This window comes from Zootoca vivipara, chromosome 5 (assembly GCF_963506605.1).
Source record: "Zootoca vivipara chromosome 5, rZooViv1.1, whole genome shotgun sequence".
NCBI classification, from domain to species: Eukaryota; Metazoa; Chordata; class Lepidosauria; order Squamata; family Lacertidae; genus Zootoca; species Zootoca vivipara.
This window is the reverse complement of record NC_083280.1, coordinates 38,408,217-38,423,752: the sequence shown is the minus strand read 5'-3', so window position 1 is coordinate 38,423,752 and position 15,536 is coordinate 38,408,217. Positions and strand designations below refer to the sequence as shown.

Here is a 15,536-nt window from a genome sequence, read left to right as displayed (position 1 = left end):
ATGTGAAATCAATTTATTAGGAGATTTAACTGACTGGATTGCTTTCTCCAAAACTCAACCCTTTCTTGTGATTCCTCCAGGAAAATGTTTCCTGGTAAACTACTGCAAAGCTTATGCTAAATATCCCAATTCGGGGAGGGACCGTGCCTCATCTCACAACTGGAGCCATATCAGGTAGAGAGGCTACAAGGGACCTCTGCCTGAGACATGGAAGACCTTACATAAGAACACAGGAAGCCGCCTAATACAGAGTCAGACCAAATTGGTCCACCTGGCTCAGGATTCCCTACACTGACTGACAGTGTCTCTCTGTGGTTTCAGGCAGGAGATGCCAGGAATTGGATGTGGGGCCTCATGAAGATTGGCCCTTTCCCAATCTTCCTAAAGCTTCTGCTAGCTGGGACAAACAGTACCATGTTAGAATGAATGGATTCAATTCAGAGCAGCTCCTGCAATCTTACTATTCAGGCTTCCTTTAGAAGTCAGTTTAAGAGTACAATAATGTACCAAAACACTCCTCCATTCTCCCTGCAGTGGCAGCCAAGTACAACTCCCATCTCTCATGAGGCCACGCTAGTCAGCTACAGAATCTTTCTTAAACAGACCAAGGGATCTCATTTCCAGTGCTAGTCAACATATATTTCTGGTCTGTTACCTAAACAGCTGTGCCACAGCTATACCCACTGCTGTGAATTCACACATTGTAGACTCTTCCTCCAATTGATGCCTGTTTCCTCCCTTGTAATATGGAGCCTTCTAAGAGAAGGAATACCTCACTGCCTATCCAATCAAGAGTTTGGGAGCAGCCCTGTTATTTATAAAGGGCACAGGAAAGCAGGAGAGGTGGAACAGGTCGTAACTGGTGATCTGGGCGACAAAGGCCGAGAAGAACCTAACAGAGCTTTTGCAGAACTATGTAGGCCATGTTGCTACCCCAGCACAGTCCTTCTCCCTTCCTGTGAGAAGAAAATTGCATCTGCGTGAATTTGAGAAAAATGGGACCATGAGGGGAGGTGGTTTGTCTTCACTAACACCCATAAATTAGCACTTCAACTCAGAAATGTACAGCTAATCTAAACCACCCAGAGAGCTACTATAAGTTAGAGCTCTGTACTCTGAGATGTGAAATGTCATGAGGCCTGTCTGCTTCCACAGCAGGGAGTCAGGCAGCATGACCATTTGGGCCTTACCAGTTGAATGATGTTGGATACACTGAGCCAGTTTGCTTGCTTGATATTCTCTCCTCCTTCTACCAGTCCCTCGTAACCCTGCAAAGAGGAAAGAGAGCAGTGTGAATGCGTCATTGCACTAGGGAAAGCTGGCTCCATGAAACTTTAAAATTAATCCAGTATAAAGAGTGCTGCAAGAATCCATTAAACCAGCTCTAAGCCACCCATATTGTCTTCATACTCCTTAGATCACACAAAGACTGACAATTAAATGTGAAGCCCTTGAACAGGCATCCCCAACCTGCGGCCCTCCAGATGTTTTGGCCTACAACTCCCATGATCCCTAGCTAACAGGACCAGTGGACAGGGATGGTGGGAATTGTAGTCCAAAACATCTTGAGGGCCGAAGTTTGGGGATGCCTGCCCTTGAATATACAAAAACAAAGTTGCAAAAGCTTCAAGGACACACATTACAAAGACAAATGGCATGTTATCACAACATTTCTACAGGATTTGATCTTGAGGTCTGGCAATTTTACAGTACCACAGCAAGAGTTCTTGTATAACTTGCTGGACTGTGAGAAGCTCATGTGGAAAGCTATGGAACTGTCTGCCACAATTTATAGGCAGTACAAAGTTTCTTGTGGATTTACAGTTTGAAAGTTATCACAAGAACAAAGGCGTTTTTGCCTGTTTATCTCACCATTGCCATTGCTTTAACTTTTCTATGAAGAATATACTAACGTTTTTGAAAGATCCATCAATGCTGCACAGCTGCAGAAATATAATGTATTCAGCGTTTGTTCTTGTAAGGAACAAACTTGTTAATAATTTAATTGTTAAATTATTACACTACAATTTATTTTGTATGTCAGAGAATGCACAGATTGTCAATTTTTTGTGAAGTGGTATCCTTGGTGACATCTAGTTCTAACTTGATCATCATGCCTCCCCTGAGCCCCTGTGGGAAATTTGCAAAATTCACCTTTCTAGGCTATGGCTTTTTAGAGGGAAAGGAGTGAAACAGTCAGTTATGTTTCTTAATCACACAACCCCTGCTAAGACAATTTCTGAGCACCAACCTTCAGAGAAAGAGACTGATACTGTTACCACATCAATGAGACCCAGGCCTACTTTGGAAGATACTGTACTCTATCTTCTTCCTTTGACTGCGTAGAGTATTCTGCCTACCAGGGGCACCTGACCTGCTTTTGACACTCCCAATATGTTCCTACTGGAAGGAATTTTTTTATTTTGTTTCGAATATGTTCACAAAGTTTGAATAGCGTTATAGATCCATAAAATTCAATGCACATTAGCCCAAATCACACAGTCAATTTCCACCCTCACCCCGCCAAATCTGGGAACTGGCCCTTCCCACAGTGGAATTTATGCATGTATGCCCAATGTAAACATTACACTCTAGCATTGCAAGTGGTGTCAAAAGGATGGGTAATCACAAGGTGGGCAGGGCAGAAAGGTGTGATCTCACTCTCCCAGTGCTAAGAGGAAGAAGGTAGGAAACAGTATAATCCAAACTAGGCTCCACTGTCATTTACATGATTCCAGAGTCTCCTGGCAACTATCTAGCGATTTTAAAAAGAACAAGGATATACCAATAACCACCCACATGCAAAGAAAAAAACAAAACAACATTTTGATGGGTAAATTTTTTGAACCTCATAGATCAGGAAGACTTTTGCTCCAATATATATCCCCATGCGAGTCACGGCTCGGACAGCAGCATTCATACCTGGAGAGATAGAAGACAAAGTAAATAAATGGTGCAAACCTGAGCTAACCTGATGCAGGATTCTGCACTTTTATTTGGGTAATAAGCATAGCTAGTTTTGCATAAAGCAACACACTGCAAAAATGTTGAATTTTCACTTATTTTCAAGGAACGGCACATGAGACTTACAATCCCCATTAGCTCAACAAGACTCAGGAAGTTGTCCTAAATACACTTAATAAGGAGCAAGTTCCTTTGAACACAGTGGGATTTCCTTCTGAATGTTTAAGTTTGCTTGTTACAGTGCTCAGGGTGGCATTAGTGCCATGCAAGTTGCCAGTAACATGCTAAAACTCATTGCACAGAAAAACTACACTCAAAAACGAAAGCAAGAAACAAGTATAATTGGATAAGAAAAGAAGTATGTATGAAATCTCACAAAAATGGCACAACATACCTGGGAAAAAATTTTTTAAAAAGTAACTTCAAAATGTTTGTCTTGACGTATTCAGTGTGTATATTTGACTTTATTTCACTTTAGCTGCCAAAAGAAAATGCCAAATATTATGTTGCCTCCTTCTCACATTGGGCAGAATTATTGGAGAGGAGGGAAGTACTGTATGTTCTTAAATAAAAATGTATTAACTTTTAATAAATCATTATAAATTAACCAAGAGATCCACCTGACTTTGGCAAAACAGGCAAAACTTTTTTAGCTATTCTAGTTCCAGAGATTTTTTGATTGGAAATAAAGCAACAGTGTCTGCAATCTGTGACAGAGATGCAATGAGAAATAAGATACCCACTGAAGACTCAGATTTCATTAGCTTTTGGCATGAACATGAGGGAGTCAAACTAGAGAGGCATGAAATATATTAGAACCAGTTTCATTTGCCAACATTCATATACTCTCTTAACTCATCACAACAACGCTGGATCTTGGTATTTATATAATGCCTTTCCTGGTAACTCAAATCATTTTCACAAACATTATCTGTGCAACCCTAACAATAACCCTTGCAGTATAGAATGCTATTTATTATTACCCTCATATTGCAAACTCACAGTGATGGGGAGTTGGGGTTATAAGCATAAGAAGTACCAGCTTGCTTAAGTCTACCCACTGAGCTGGGATTTGAACTGTGAATTCCCAGCTTATTGAAACCACATTTTGCACTGTTTCACACGGCACAAGTTCCAGAACTGAGACAATGCAATTTGGCTCCACTGATCATGTTTACTTCTGTCCAGAGAAATGGGAACCTTAAAGCACAATTCCCCCCTAAGTACCATTTTCTCTCGTTAATCTGACAAAAGGCGGCTTATTGGAAGCCAGGAAATTTGAATGGACATTTTCCAAAAAAGGCCTCTTTCTCCTTTAGATAACTAATAAGCCAGTTATGCAGGATGTTTCTTTTTTCTTGGTACATTTAGTTGTTCTCTCTTTTCTTGTCCTTGACTGAGTGTCAGCAGCTAGTCTCTCTGTTTCTGTTTTTTTTCTCTCTCTCTCTTATGGCTCTTTCCCCACTCACTTGGCTCATTTGTTGGTTTTTTTTGTAACTTACTCTTCTCTTTTCTTCTCTTTTCCTTACTTTCACCTCCTTCCCCTTTGTATTGTACAGTATATACCCTTCCATCTTTGAGTCCCTTATTTTGCATCCCTAGATTTCCATAGTATCTCCATCAGATGCTCATGTAAAAAAGTTATCTGTCTGCAACACATATCCAGTGGCTTTGTATTTTATGCCAATAGATTTCCTTAACATGGGGAATTATGTGGTCTGAATTCTAATTTCAAACAGTCCAGTAGATACTGACCCCTCATAGTCACACTGAATCCATGGAGTCCAATTCCCTGCTCTAAAGATCCATCCCACTCTCCCATTGTAACAGGCCACAAGGAAAGGCAAAAAAAAACTTCTTTCAGCAGGGAGCTGTGTCAGCTACCTGATAAACAAATCACAGTGGGCAGTTGCACTATCTGGGCTTCATCCCTGCAAAATATGCAAGTAGATCAGCTTTCCTGTGAAAACACTATTTACGGAGACCTATTTCCCCTGGAGAAAAGCAGACAGCATCAAATTACAAATATGCCTAGTGTGTCACAATAGCTCAGACCAAATTTAACTTACTTCTCATAGGATGTTGCCTTGTGCATCTAGTCCAGTGATGGTGAACCTATGACACGCGTGTCAGACGTGACACGCAGAGCCCTCACTGCTGGCACGCGCCCCATTGGGCAATTCGCGCTGTTGTTGTCCCCCATTTGTTCTCCTGCTCCTCCTACAGCTTGTCTCCGCTAGAGCTTGTCTCTGCTGTTAAAACCCGGATCCTTTTTTGTTGTTGTTGCTGGTAGCCAGAGATTGGTTTTTTAAAACTTTCTGTGCTGTTTTTTTTCTGGCGCTTTGGCAGACTATGATTGGGTGTAACAGCGTTCATTTTTTAACCCATTCTGTGCTGGGTTTTTTGGAACTTTGGCAGACTATGTCGGTGCTGTGTGTTAGTTCCAGCGAAGGTATTATTCGTCATTTATTTCTGTTCTCTTTCCCCCCCCCCAAAAGCGCAGCGCTTTGGGGCATCCCCCCAAAAAAGCAAAGCAACTTTTGCACCCCCCCAAAAAAAACCTCCAAAACTTTGGTCAGCAGCTCCCCCCCAAAAGCTCATAAGGGGTTTTTGGTTTGGTTTGGTTAAATAATTAGTTTTTGGTTTATTAAATACAGTTATATATTACAATTATACATTTTTGTTATTTAAACTATAAATATCGCGAAATTATGGGTTTTTTCTCGAAGTGACACACCACCTGAGTTATGCTCGGTTTTTTGGCGAATTTTGACACACCAAGCTCAAAAGGTTGCCCATCACTGATCTAGTCCAACCTAGCCCAACTTGGTGCAGGATGTTTTGGACAACTCCTATTATCCAAGATATTCCCTTCTGTAAAGATAGGGACCCCTGACCATTAGGTCCAGTCGTGACCGACTCTGGGGTTGCGGCGCTCATCTTGCTTTACTGGCCGAGGGAGCCAGCGTACAGCTTCCAGGTTATGTGGCCAGCATGACTAAGCCACTTCTGGCGAACCAGAGCAGCGCATGGAAACGCCGTTTACCTTCCCGCAGGAGTGGTACCTATTTATCTACTTGCACTTTGACGTGCTTTCAAACTGCTAGGTTGGCAGGAGCTGAGACCGAGCAATGGGAGCTCACCCCATCGCAGGGATTCGAACCACCGACCTTCTGATTGGCAAGCCCTAGGCTCTGTAGTTTAGACCACAGCACCACCCACGTCCTCAGCTACCTGCCTCCGATCTGTATATGCCTGCTGTCCTTTGGTCCTTCATGTACAACAACTCAAAAGCAGCTCTTCTTGTCATGCGAGTCACCTCTGCGTTGGAGTTAAATGTGTAAAATAAGTCCCAGTTATTTAACTAATTTGCCATATTGGGGCATGTATTGCATAAAATACTTTTCAATACCATTAAAAGTGATGCCCAAACAACGAGAGATGAAAAGTTGATTCTGAGTATATTGCTATTTACTCTGCTATCAGAACATTATCCCATTTGCTCCAGTATACTGTGCTAAAACTTGCAAAGATTAAACAACGTATTTATTTTAAAGTTTTCTATTCTGCTTTTCATCTACTGTACTAGGAGAAATCAAGGCAGCTACTTAAGAGTTAATTTCCATTTTTTGTGCAAAAATAAAGCATTAAAACCACTGTAGAGAGAATCCAGACAATGTGAAGTTCTAAAACAGGAGCAGGAAAACTTTTTTACTGGAAAGCGGCATTGCCCCTTGGTCAATCCTCCAGGGGCCCCAGGCCTATAGTGGGCATGGCCAACTGGATGTAACCAATTTCCAGCACAAACACCACAAACATACACAGACATTTGCTGCCCTGAGCTCCTTGGGGAGGAAGCGTGGGACGGAATACTGTAATAGTAAAAATACACACAGTACCCGCATGCACACAAAGCAATTTTACTAAATTCCACGGATATGTTTTTCCCAATGATGCAAGGTGCTGTGATTTTCCGTGCTCAGTGGAGGCCTGCATCAGGCTGCATGCACAGAAGAAAAATCATTGCAACATTATTTTATTTTAAAACTTCATGACTTTTAAATTGGTTTTAAAACATTGGGATTAGGTGTGCCAGAGTACATGAAGTGACTTAACTGATTAGAGGCAGCAATCACAACTGGCCATCTGGTGCCATCTGTCTAGTTGTCATCATACTGTGCTTTGTTTACACAAGCGTAGCCCTTGCCAATATTCTGCCATGTCTACAGCTTTCTCCCTTGGTGGGCAAAGCATCTCAAAGAGACACTGGTTTGCTACAAGATATCACGGTGATGTCAGAAACCTTTATTGATGTCATCCCCAACAAGAGGCAAAAAAAAAAAACCCTCCAACAACCCTGTTTATGTCATATAAAGCACTAGCCAAGTGATAATGTTATGTACCTTCCTACCTTGGGGCGAGGGGAAATATAGGCATTTCTCTCAGGGAAAGTACAGACCAGCAAGACTTTACACATCAGAAGGCTTTGAGAAGGGATTTGCTAGGCATTGCCCTCCAAAAATTTGCTCCAAGCACCAAGTGAGCACACAGGTCCACAAGCATGCTTCAGAATCACAACAGAGATGTACAGTATTACCTCTTCAATACTAAATGGATTACATCCTTTACTGGTTTACGTTAGGCTGCTTCCACTGAAGATACACTCACATACTTCCACTTCAGCAATTAGGTAACTTTCCAAGCCCTGGAGCATATCCACAGTAAAGATCAGTAACTAAGACAAGGGAGTAATTAGTGGGACTAAAGGGCAAAAATCTTTGCCAACTGATGGTTGATGCAGGAACTGGATAGTTCAAAGTATGTTGTGCATACAATTTACTAGTGAAAGAAGGAAATGGTTTCAAGGACACATAACAAGGAATACTAAATTGATTGTTTTTACAGTGTTGTTATAATGCATGGTGCTTTGCAGGCAAGGTATGTGTCATAACATTCTTCACTCTAAACCGAATAGATTATTTCATTACAAATGACCACAGAAACTACAAAACAAAAAACAAGGGCAAAGAGAAAGCTGTGTAAGGGTAGAAACCTGTTCCAGAATTTCCCCCTCCACACACACATATCCAGCAAATTCAGTTTGTTTGAAACATTCTCATTTTATTCCTAGCTTTTATGTAATCCCCCCACAAAGTGAAAATTAAATTCAATCAGCCTTCACTGTGGCACATGATAAATTTATTTGGATCTCCTGTATTCTAAAAAAGCTCAATTCTTTTACTGCTAAAATGGCAGGGAAGAGGGATTTGAAATTAAAAAGAGTTGGATGCTAGAAAATTGTCTATTATTAGACAATATTATAACATCCAACCCTCAGTGTTATAACTTAACATCCAGCCTTAGGGTTGTATCCAAGTTCAATTCAGAATAGACCCATTGCAGTTAATAAAGGTAAAGTAAAGGTAAAGGGACCCCTGACCATTAGGTCCAGCCGTGACCGACTCTGGGGTGGCGGCGCACATCTCGCATTATTGGCCGAGTGAGCCAGCGTATAGCTTCCAGGTCATATGGCCAGCATGACAAAGCCGCTTCTGGCGAACCAGAGCAGCACATGGAAACGCCGTTTACCTTCCCACCAGAGCAGTACCTATTTATCTACTTGCACTTTGACGTGCTTTCGAACTGCTAGGTTGGCAGAAGCTGGGGCCGAGCAACGGAAGCTCACCCCGTCACATCAGAACCTTCTGATCGGCAAGCCCGAGGCTCAGTGGTTTAACCCACAGCACCACCCACGTCTCTTATTGCAGTTAATAAGCATTACCAATTTAGGTTCATTAATCTAAAGGGATCTACAATGAATAGAACTTATTTGTGTCCAACCCTTAACTCTGATTTTTCTTGGGAGTTTGTCATACCAATAAGTATTCTAAATGAATGTTTTAACATTCAGCAATTACAAACAAAATAGTGAAATACACTTTCCACCCATCTGCTTAACTAGGCTGGAGAAAACCCCACTACTGCCCTCAACAATATGTTTATTGTATAGAAGACCATCATGATATATTTATCCCTACTCCATCATAGTATACAGACTCAAAGATGGCTCTGTCCTGTCAAGGGCAAAGCAAATTGATCTGGCAAAAATAGCTGTATGTCTATTTTTAATAGGTTCCTATGATGCTCACAGCTGCACTACAACACACAACAAGGGCAAGTTCAAAAGAGGAAAAAATCATTAAGGTACCATTAACACAGAGAACTTCTACATATGCAACTGTCAATAGATAAATTAGCCCACTTATACCAGAAAACTCATTAACTGCAAATACAGGTTTTCCTTTCCTTATGAAGGAAAAATATCTTTTGTCAGTGAAGTATAAATGTAACAGTTGTTACATTCTACCTTTTTACAGAGATACAGGCAGGAATCACAAAATAAAATGGGCAAACCTTATCCAGGCCCCTGGAGCCATGTGTACTGTATAGTTTAACTGCAGTGGATGGGATCTAGAAGGGCCCTGATGTCACACTAAAATCATTTAGGGTATCTCATGGTTAGTGCCGTTTCAAAGAGTGCCTAAATATCTGTAATTAGCTTGCAATGCATCTCCTAAATTAGCATGTAGAAAATATGAAAATTAGTGTAGCCGCTCCCCCTCCCCATGGAATGATCAATAAATTTGTTTTGGACCCAATGCTTCAGTAGATCAGCACTTGTGCTGTATACCCTTGAAGCAGACCAGTGACCCTTGCCCTCCTGTGCCTAATCTTGGCATGCACTGCTAGAATGCACATTGCATAAATTTTCATGGCAGTTCTTACAAAAGCAGTGAACACCTGGCCAAGGGCCCAGTTAAGCCTGTCCTATTTGGCTGGCAAGGCTGTTTCAGCTAAGCCATGCCTACATCTTACAAGAAATCAGACATGGGGGTAGGTAGACATGATTTTGCCCAGAGGTCTCAGGGTGGTTCACACAATCGGGTCATGGTTGGGTCTTGGAAGAGCTGGCCCTGGGCTTCACAAACCTGAACCATCAGCTGATCATTGACATAGTGTACAATGTGCTGATTGCCTACAATGTGTGGACTGTGTCTTTGCCTGAAAAGTTTGACTTCAAACTGTGTGGACAAAAATGGGCCTCCTGGCTTTGTTATGTGAGGTGATTGACCAGTGGGTGGCTGTACCCACTTGTCAAACTTGGCCCATGGGGGCAGGAGGAGATAACGGTTTGGCTGCTGCCTTAAAATAATTATTTATGGTAGACCAGCATTTATCCCCATACTGCAGACAGAAGAGAGGGATAAGGCAGAGAGAGCAGCTTGCCTAAATAAAGCTAAGGAGTTCATGGCTGAGATGAAATTTGAACCAGGGACTCTCACATTCTTCTGCTTTTTCTCCCTCATAGAGCTCAAGGTGGCATATGTAAAATTCTCAGGTGGTTTCCCACCTAGGTGCCTCCTAGAACTGCTTAGCTTCTTCAAGGTGACTACTTTTAGCCGCAAGGTCAGGGACGGGAAACCTGGCTCCTTCCTAAGGTTGCTGGACTCCAACAACGCCAAACTAGCAAAGGCCCATCCATGGTAAAGGCTGACGGAAGTCCAGTGGGCTTTCAGTGAGAATCTGCTCCTTCTCCCCAACCCCAGATGTACAAGGCCTGCTTCTGCCCACTCATCAGGCGAGAGAACTCTTCACATGCTCCAAGTCGCTCTCGCTGCTGCTTCACACATTCCTAAAGGATCAGGCTCCGGGGCTCTTACTCTAGCGGCCTTCCCACACGCCTTGCAGCACAAGGATATGATCCTGAGCGTGACCCGAGGGGAGCAGCAGGGAAGCGCACACGCGCGCACAGCCCCGGAGGCGTCCTCTGAAGTAACTGGGGAAACGCACAGTGAGTGGCTGAGATTAAGCGGTGGGAGGAGCTCGCCTGCGGAGACGGCGGTCGCCAAGGGAATCCGTTTCTCTGGTTTCGATTGAGCAGGCGACCCTTCCCCTCTCCCCGCTCAGCCCCCTCCCTTCCTCGCCGCGCCGGCCTTCCATTACTCGGGCCTCGCAAGGAAGAGATGTTCTCCCGCCGTGTCCGGCTGCACGTTCCACCTGGCAGCGCGCGCGAGTCGGGAGTCCACCCCCCTTTCGCCGCCCCCGTCCCCGCCCCCGCCCCCCTCACGCAATATCCTCCAGAGTCTCGAGCGCAGGAACGCGCCCGTTTCCCTCGAAGGCGGCAGGAAGAGGAGGCGGATGGGATGCTGAGTAGGATCCTTCCTCCTCCTCCGACTGACCTTGTGCGTCGCCGCCGCTGGTGAGCACCGCGAGAGCCAGGCCGGCGCCCGCCATGCGCAGCTTCTCCAGGTCCAGCCCCGCCGAGCCCAGGCCGGATCCCGCCATTGCCACGGCTGCGTCCAAAGTGCGGAACCCAGACGAGAATAACAGCAGGCGACCGCGGAGGCACCCGGAGCCCGCGAGTCCAGCTCCCTTCAGCCACGCCCCCCGCGACCGCCCTCAGCCTCTGGCTCCGCCCACAAGGGGTGGGGCTACCTGCCTCGGCCGGGCAGCGGACGTCACGGCGCCGCGAACGCTTTCCCGGGGGAACGGTTTTCTGAGCTTCGTCTGAGGAGGAGGAAGGGGCTCTCTGCTCTTCCGGCAGACCAGACCACCTGAAAGGCCTGCAGAACTTGCTTTACATGTGGCGGATGGGGGACGACCGCACGGGGAATGAATGGCAGATCGTCTGAGCATAAAAAGGAGCCCCCAGCTCAGCATCCCGTTTCCCACAGTGGCCGCTCAGAGCAGAGCATGAAAGCCGCAGTAGTTCCCAGCAAGTAGTGGTCAATGGCATGTTGCTTCTGAGGTGGTAACATCGCAGATTTATTATTAGCCACCCTCTGTAAATCTGAAGAGGATCCCTTCCAAAGGCAACTTTTATGTGGCTACTGTGTTACTATCAATTTACACGTTGCCTTTTGCCAGTTTCGTGTCGGTGTTCACGTTTATCTCTATACCATGCAGCTTCATGAAACTCTTTGATGCAACATATAAGACCAAATTGCAAAAAAGAAAGAAAACCCCCCAGCATATTTTAAGAGTATTTCCTGTAATTACCTTTTTATTTTTTAATCTTCATTTTATTTGTCCTGTGGACACAGCCAGTTAATTTTATCACCATAGTCACACCAGTGAGCTGGCCAGAAAGATCTGTGGTTATTCCTGGGGCATACCTATATATCTGGCCAGCTCATGATGAATGCTAAAAGCGTTTATGAAATATATGGAAAATAATTGTGTACAGCTGAAAATGCTGGCAGCATTAAGATAAATTCAACAGTGTAAATAAGCTTTGATGGATGCAATAATGGAAAACCAACTGGTATAGTTTTTGCAAAATAAGATATGCAAAATGAACCATGGAAAGAGAAGGGGGGGAAGTCATTGATATCTTAAGTATGTAAAATGTTTATTTGAAATTGGAAAGCAGAAAATTTAATATAAACCATATTTTTAAAAATGATGAATGCTAAAAGCACAAAGGGAGAGTGAGACTGATTCTATAGTTATGAGATATAATGCCCAAAATTAGGGGGCGTCATACACAGAGAGTGCCAAGGGTGGATTTTCTTAAATCCGAGTCCCCAAAAATAGGGGGCGTCTTATACATGGGGGCATCGTATAGATGGAAAAATACGGTAACTGCAACAAGTGTTATTGAATTTATTATTTATTATTTATTTATTTATTGCAATTTGACCTTGAACATATTGAAGGGCACTACTTGGGGAAGGGGAAGGATGCATACCTTGCATGCAGAAGGTCCCAGATTCAATCTCTGGCATCTCCACGTAGGGTTAGGAAATACTCCTGTTGGAAAGCCTGGGATGCTGCTGCCAGTCAGTGTGTACAACACTAAGCTATAGAAGCCAATATGAGGCAGCTTCCTATGATACTAGGGGGTGTTTACTATGCTGATCTTTACATTAAGTACTAAGAGAGCAGAATATTTACCTATGGCTTCAAGATAAGAACTAGCACCAGGGTCAAAATAGTTCATAATGGAGATCTATTTTTATATCAAATTATGCCAGCTTTACTGATCTGTAGAAATAAACCGTAAGTTCAGATCGACAAACACCATTACAGTGGAGCTAGGATGGCCCAAATCCTTTAATGCCATTCAATTTCATTAACTATAATCCATAAATCAGTCCAGCACATGATGGCTTCCCATTTTACATTTCTGTTCCTTTTTATGTGTAATTTTGGTCAATTTTCATACTCAAAATACCAGAATACATAATTTAAAAGAAGCCTTTTCCCAGCACCAAACTGAAATGCTCAGGCTGACCGCACTCTGCATGAATCACCATGTAGAAGACCATTATTTTGCAAAGTGGAAACATGTTTTCACGTAAAATTATTGTATACAATAAGATTTCATACAAGGGGGTTGTGGAAAGAATGGAAGAACTTGTAGAAGATTGTAGAAATTGTAAGTTAAGGCTAAGAATAGTTTGTGACTGCTGGATGCACCCAAAGTGCAAAAGATAATTCTCAAAAATTTAATTGATTTGTTTCTACTACGGTATTAGCTGTCCTCATCTGATTTCTGTTGGTCCTTTTGTTTCTCAGCTCTAGCCATGTTAACTGGGCCTTCTTATTATCCATATTAATTGACTGACCTCAGATGTTCCGCTTTAGTGAGCTCACCTGTATCCACATCCAAGCAGCAACCAGAAATGCATTAAAAATCCAAGACTGCTAAACCAGGTTAGATGAAAATAAGATAAACTTTGGCGTTATTCTTTTAAATTAAAAAATGAGAACTGGATATTATTGCTGCACCTATATCTTCACACATCTGCACCATATAGTCTCATATATACCGTAGATCAGGGGTCCCCAAACTTACCCGGCTTTGGGCTGGATGCCTGCTGCGCCGATCGTACGGAGGGCGGGGAAGCGTGCGTGGGTGTGAACGGCCAGGCGCGCCCATGCGCAAGCGCTATTTCTGGCACACTCCGGACCTGGAAAGTGCCAGAAATAGCTTCTGTGCATTTGCAGGAGCCTCCTCCGACCCGGAAGTACACTGGAAATGACGCGCTTGCACGTGCGCAAGCTATTTCCGTTGCTTTTCCAAGTCGGAAGTGGGCAGCCGCGCCGGGCCGGTAAGAGCGGGTGGCGACAGTGGATGGCAGGGGTTGCCGGGGGCCGCATAAAAGAGCCTCCCGGGCCGTATGCGGCCCCTGGGCCGTAGTTTGGGAACCCCTGCTGTAGATTGAGCAGGAAAAGAAGCATGCATCTTAAACCTTTCAAGAATGCATAGAAGACTTCCTGACGACACTTAAGTTTGTTAACATCTCTGTTGCCCTTTGGGACTCCTTTGTTAGATATGTAACTACATTCAGCTGCTAACCTATACTTGCCCAACAATCTCAGTTCCAAGATGCATAACCTTTTGTGTTTATCCAGTTCCAATCTTCATGGTAAGTACTCTACCAGTTTCACACAAAACTTAAAATTCAAGGCATGTCTGAGTTTTGCAAAATAAAACATCTGTTTTTCTTCTGGAAAATTGTTCTGACTATAATTGTGCTGTTATGTTTTGGGACTGGCTGTGCAATACCTCATTCAAAACTCCACCAGTGCACCTCCCACAACAGGCTTTCTGAAACCACACTTCGTTTTCTCTGCAGAGAAGTGGGGGAGGAAAGGGAAGCATCCTTGCTATGGCAAGGCACAGTAACCAGGAAAACCATTAAAATAAAGAACACCAGAAACATGCTGTATAAAATAAGTCCTCTTGATAAGGTTTTTTACTGAACCCACTCCAGCTGGGACACTTAGCATTTTGATGTTTTAATAAACTGATTGAATCCTGACAATAAGGAGGCACAGTGGGCATGTCCAGATAATTGGTTAATTGCCTGCTTTGAATGTGGCCATACTCCTCTTAAGGAGCAGATTCATAGTATGGGGTGCTCTTTGACCCATTTTGTCACCAGAGTCCCAGTGGAGCAGAATATCACCCATCATATTTCTCCACTGCTGAAAGAATTGCACGGGCTGAGGGGTCTGATATCTGACCGCTGGAACTCTGTTAGGTGAGAAAAAGGGAGAATGTTTTGTGGGTTCCCCCTCTTCCTTAGAGTGTTGGACTAAGACTTGAGAGGCTGGGGTTCTAAGCTCAACTCAGCCATGAAGCTCACTGGGTGACCTAAGGTTAGTCACTGTGTCTCAGCCTAACCTACCTTATAGAGACCCATGTACACCACCTTGAGCTGCTTGGAGGCAAGGTGAGATATAAATATAATATGTACATACCTACTTACATACATACTGTGATCAGTGCCAATTTGCTTGCCTCTTTCTTTGGGCCCAATCCATACCACAGCCTAGAGGCAAAAGTTGCTGAGCAGCTGAACATGCAGTGAGAGCACAAAGCAGCAGCAGGATCTGGAACTCTACGGTTGGCAGTGGGTTGCCTATAGGGGTGATGCAGGGCTTTGGCAGGCACCCAGCAAGACAGACTTCTAACACCACCCCTGGAGACATGGGGAGATGTAGAAGTATGGATCTGGGTTTGCATCCCTTTGCCATACAGTCATATTACATTTTATATA

The 15,536-nt window shown here is 43.7% G+C and overlaps 1 protein-coding gene across 1 annotated transcript in view; it reads right to left on the bottom strand.

Moving 5' to 3' along the window:
- Nucleotides 1–11,414, bottom strand: part of PFKL (phosphofructokinase, liver type) — a 41,346-nt gene extending 29,932 nt beyond the window's left edge. The window contains exons 1-3 of the mRNA XM_060274597.1: nucleotides 11,205–11,414; nucleotides 2,849–2,922; nucleotides 1,191–1,268 (exon numbers count right to left, since the gene is read on the bottom strand). Of these exons, the coding sequence (XP_060130580.1) occupies nucleotides 1,191–1,268; nucleotides 2,849–2,922; nucleotides 11,205–11,310 (258 nt within the window). The 5' untranslated portion in view covers nucleotides 11,311–11,414. The remainder of the gene's footprint in view (nucleotides 1–1,190; nucleotides 1,269–2,848; nucleotides 2,923–11,204) is intronic.
- Between the last annotated feature and the right edge of the window lie 4,122 nt (nucleotides 11,415–15,536).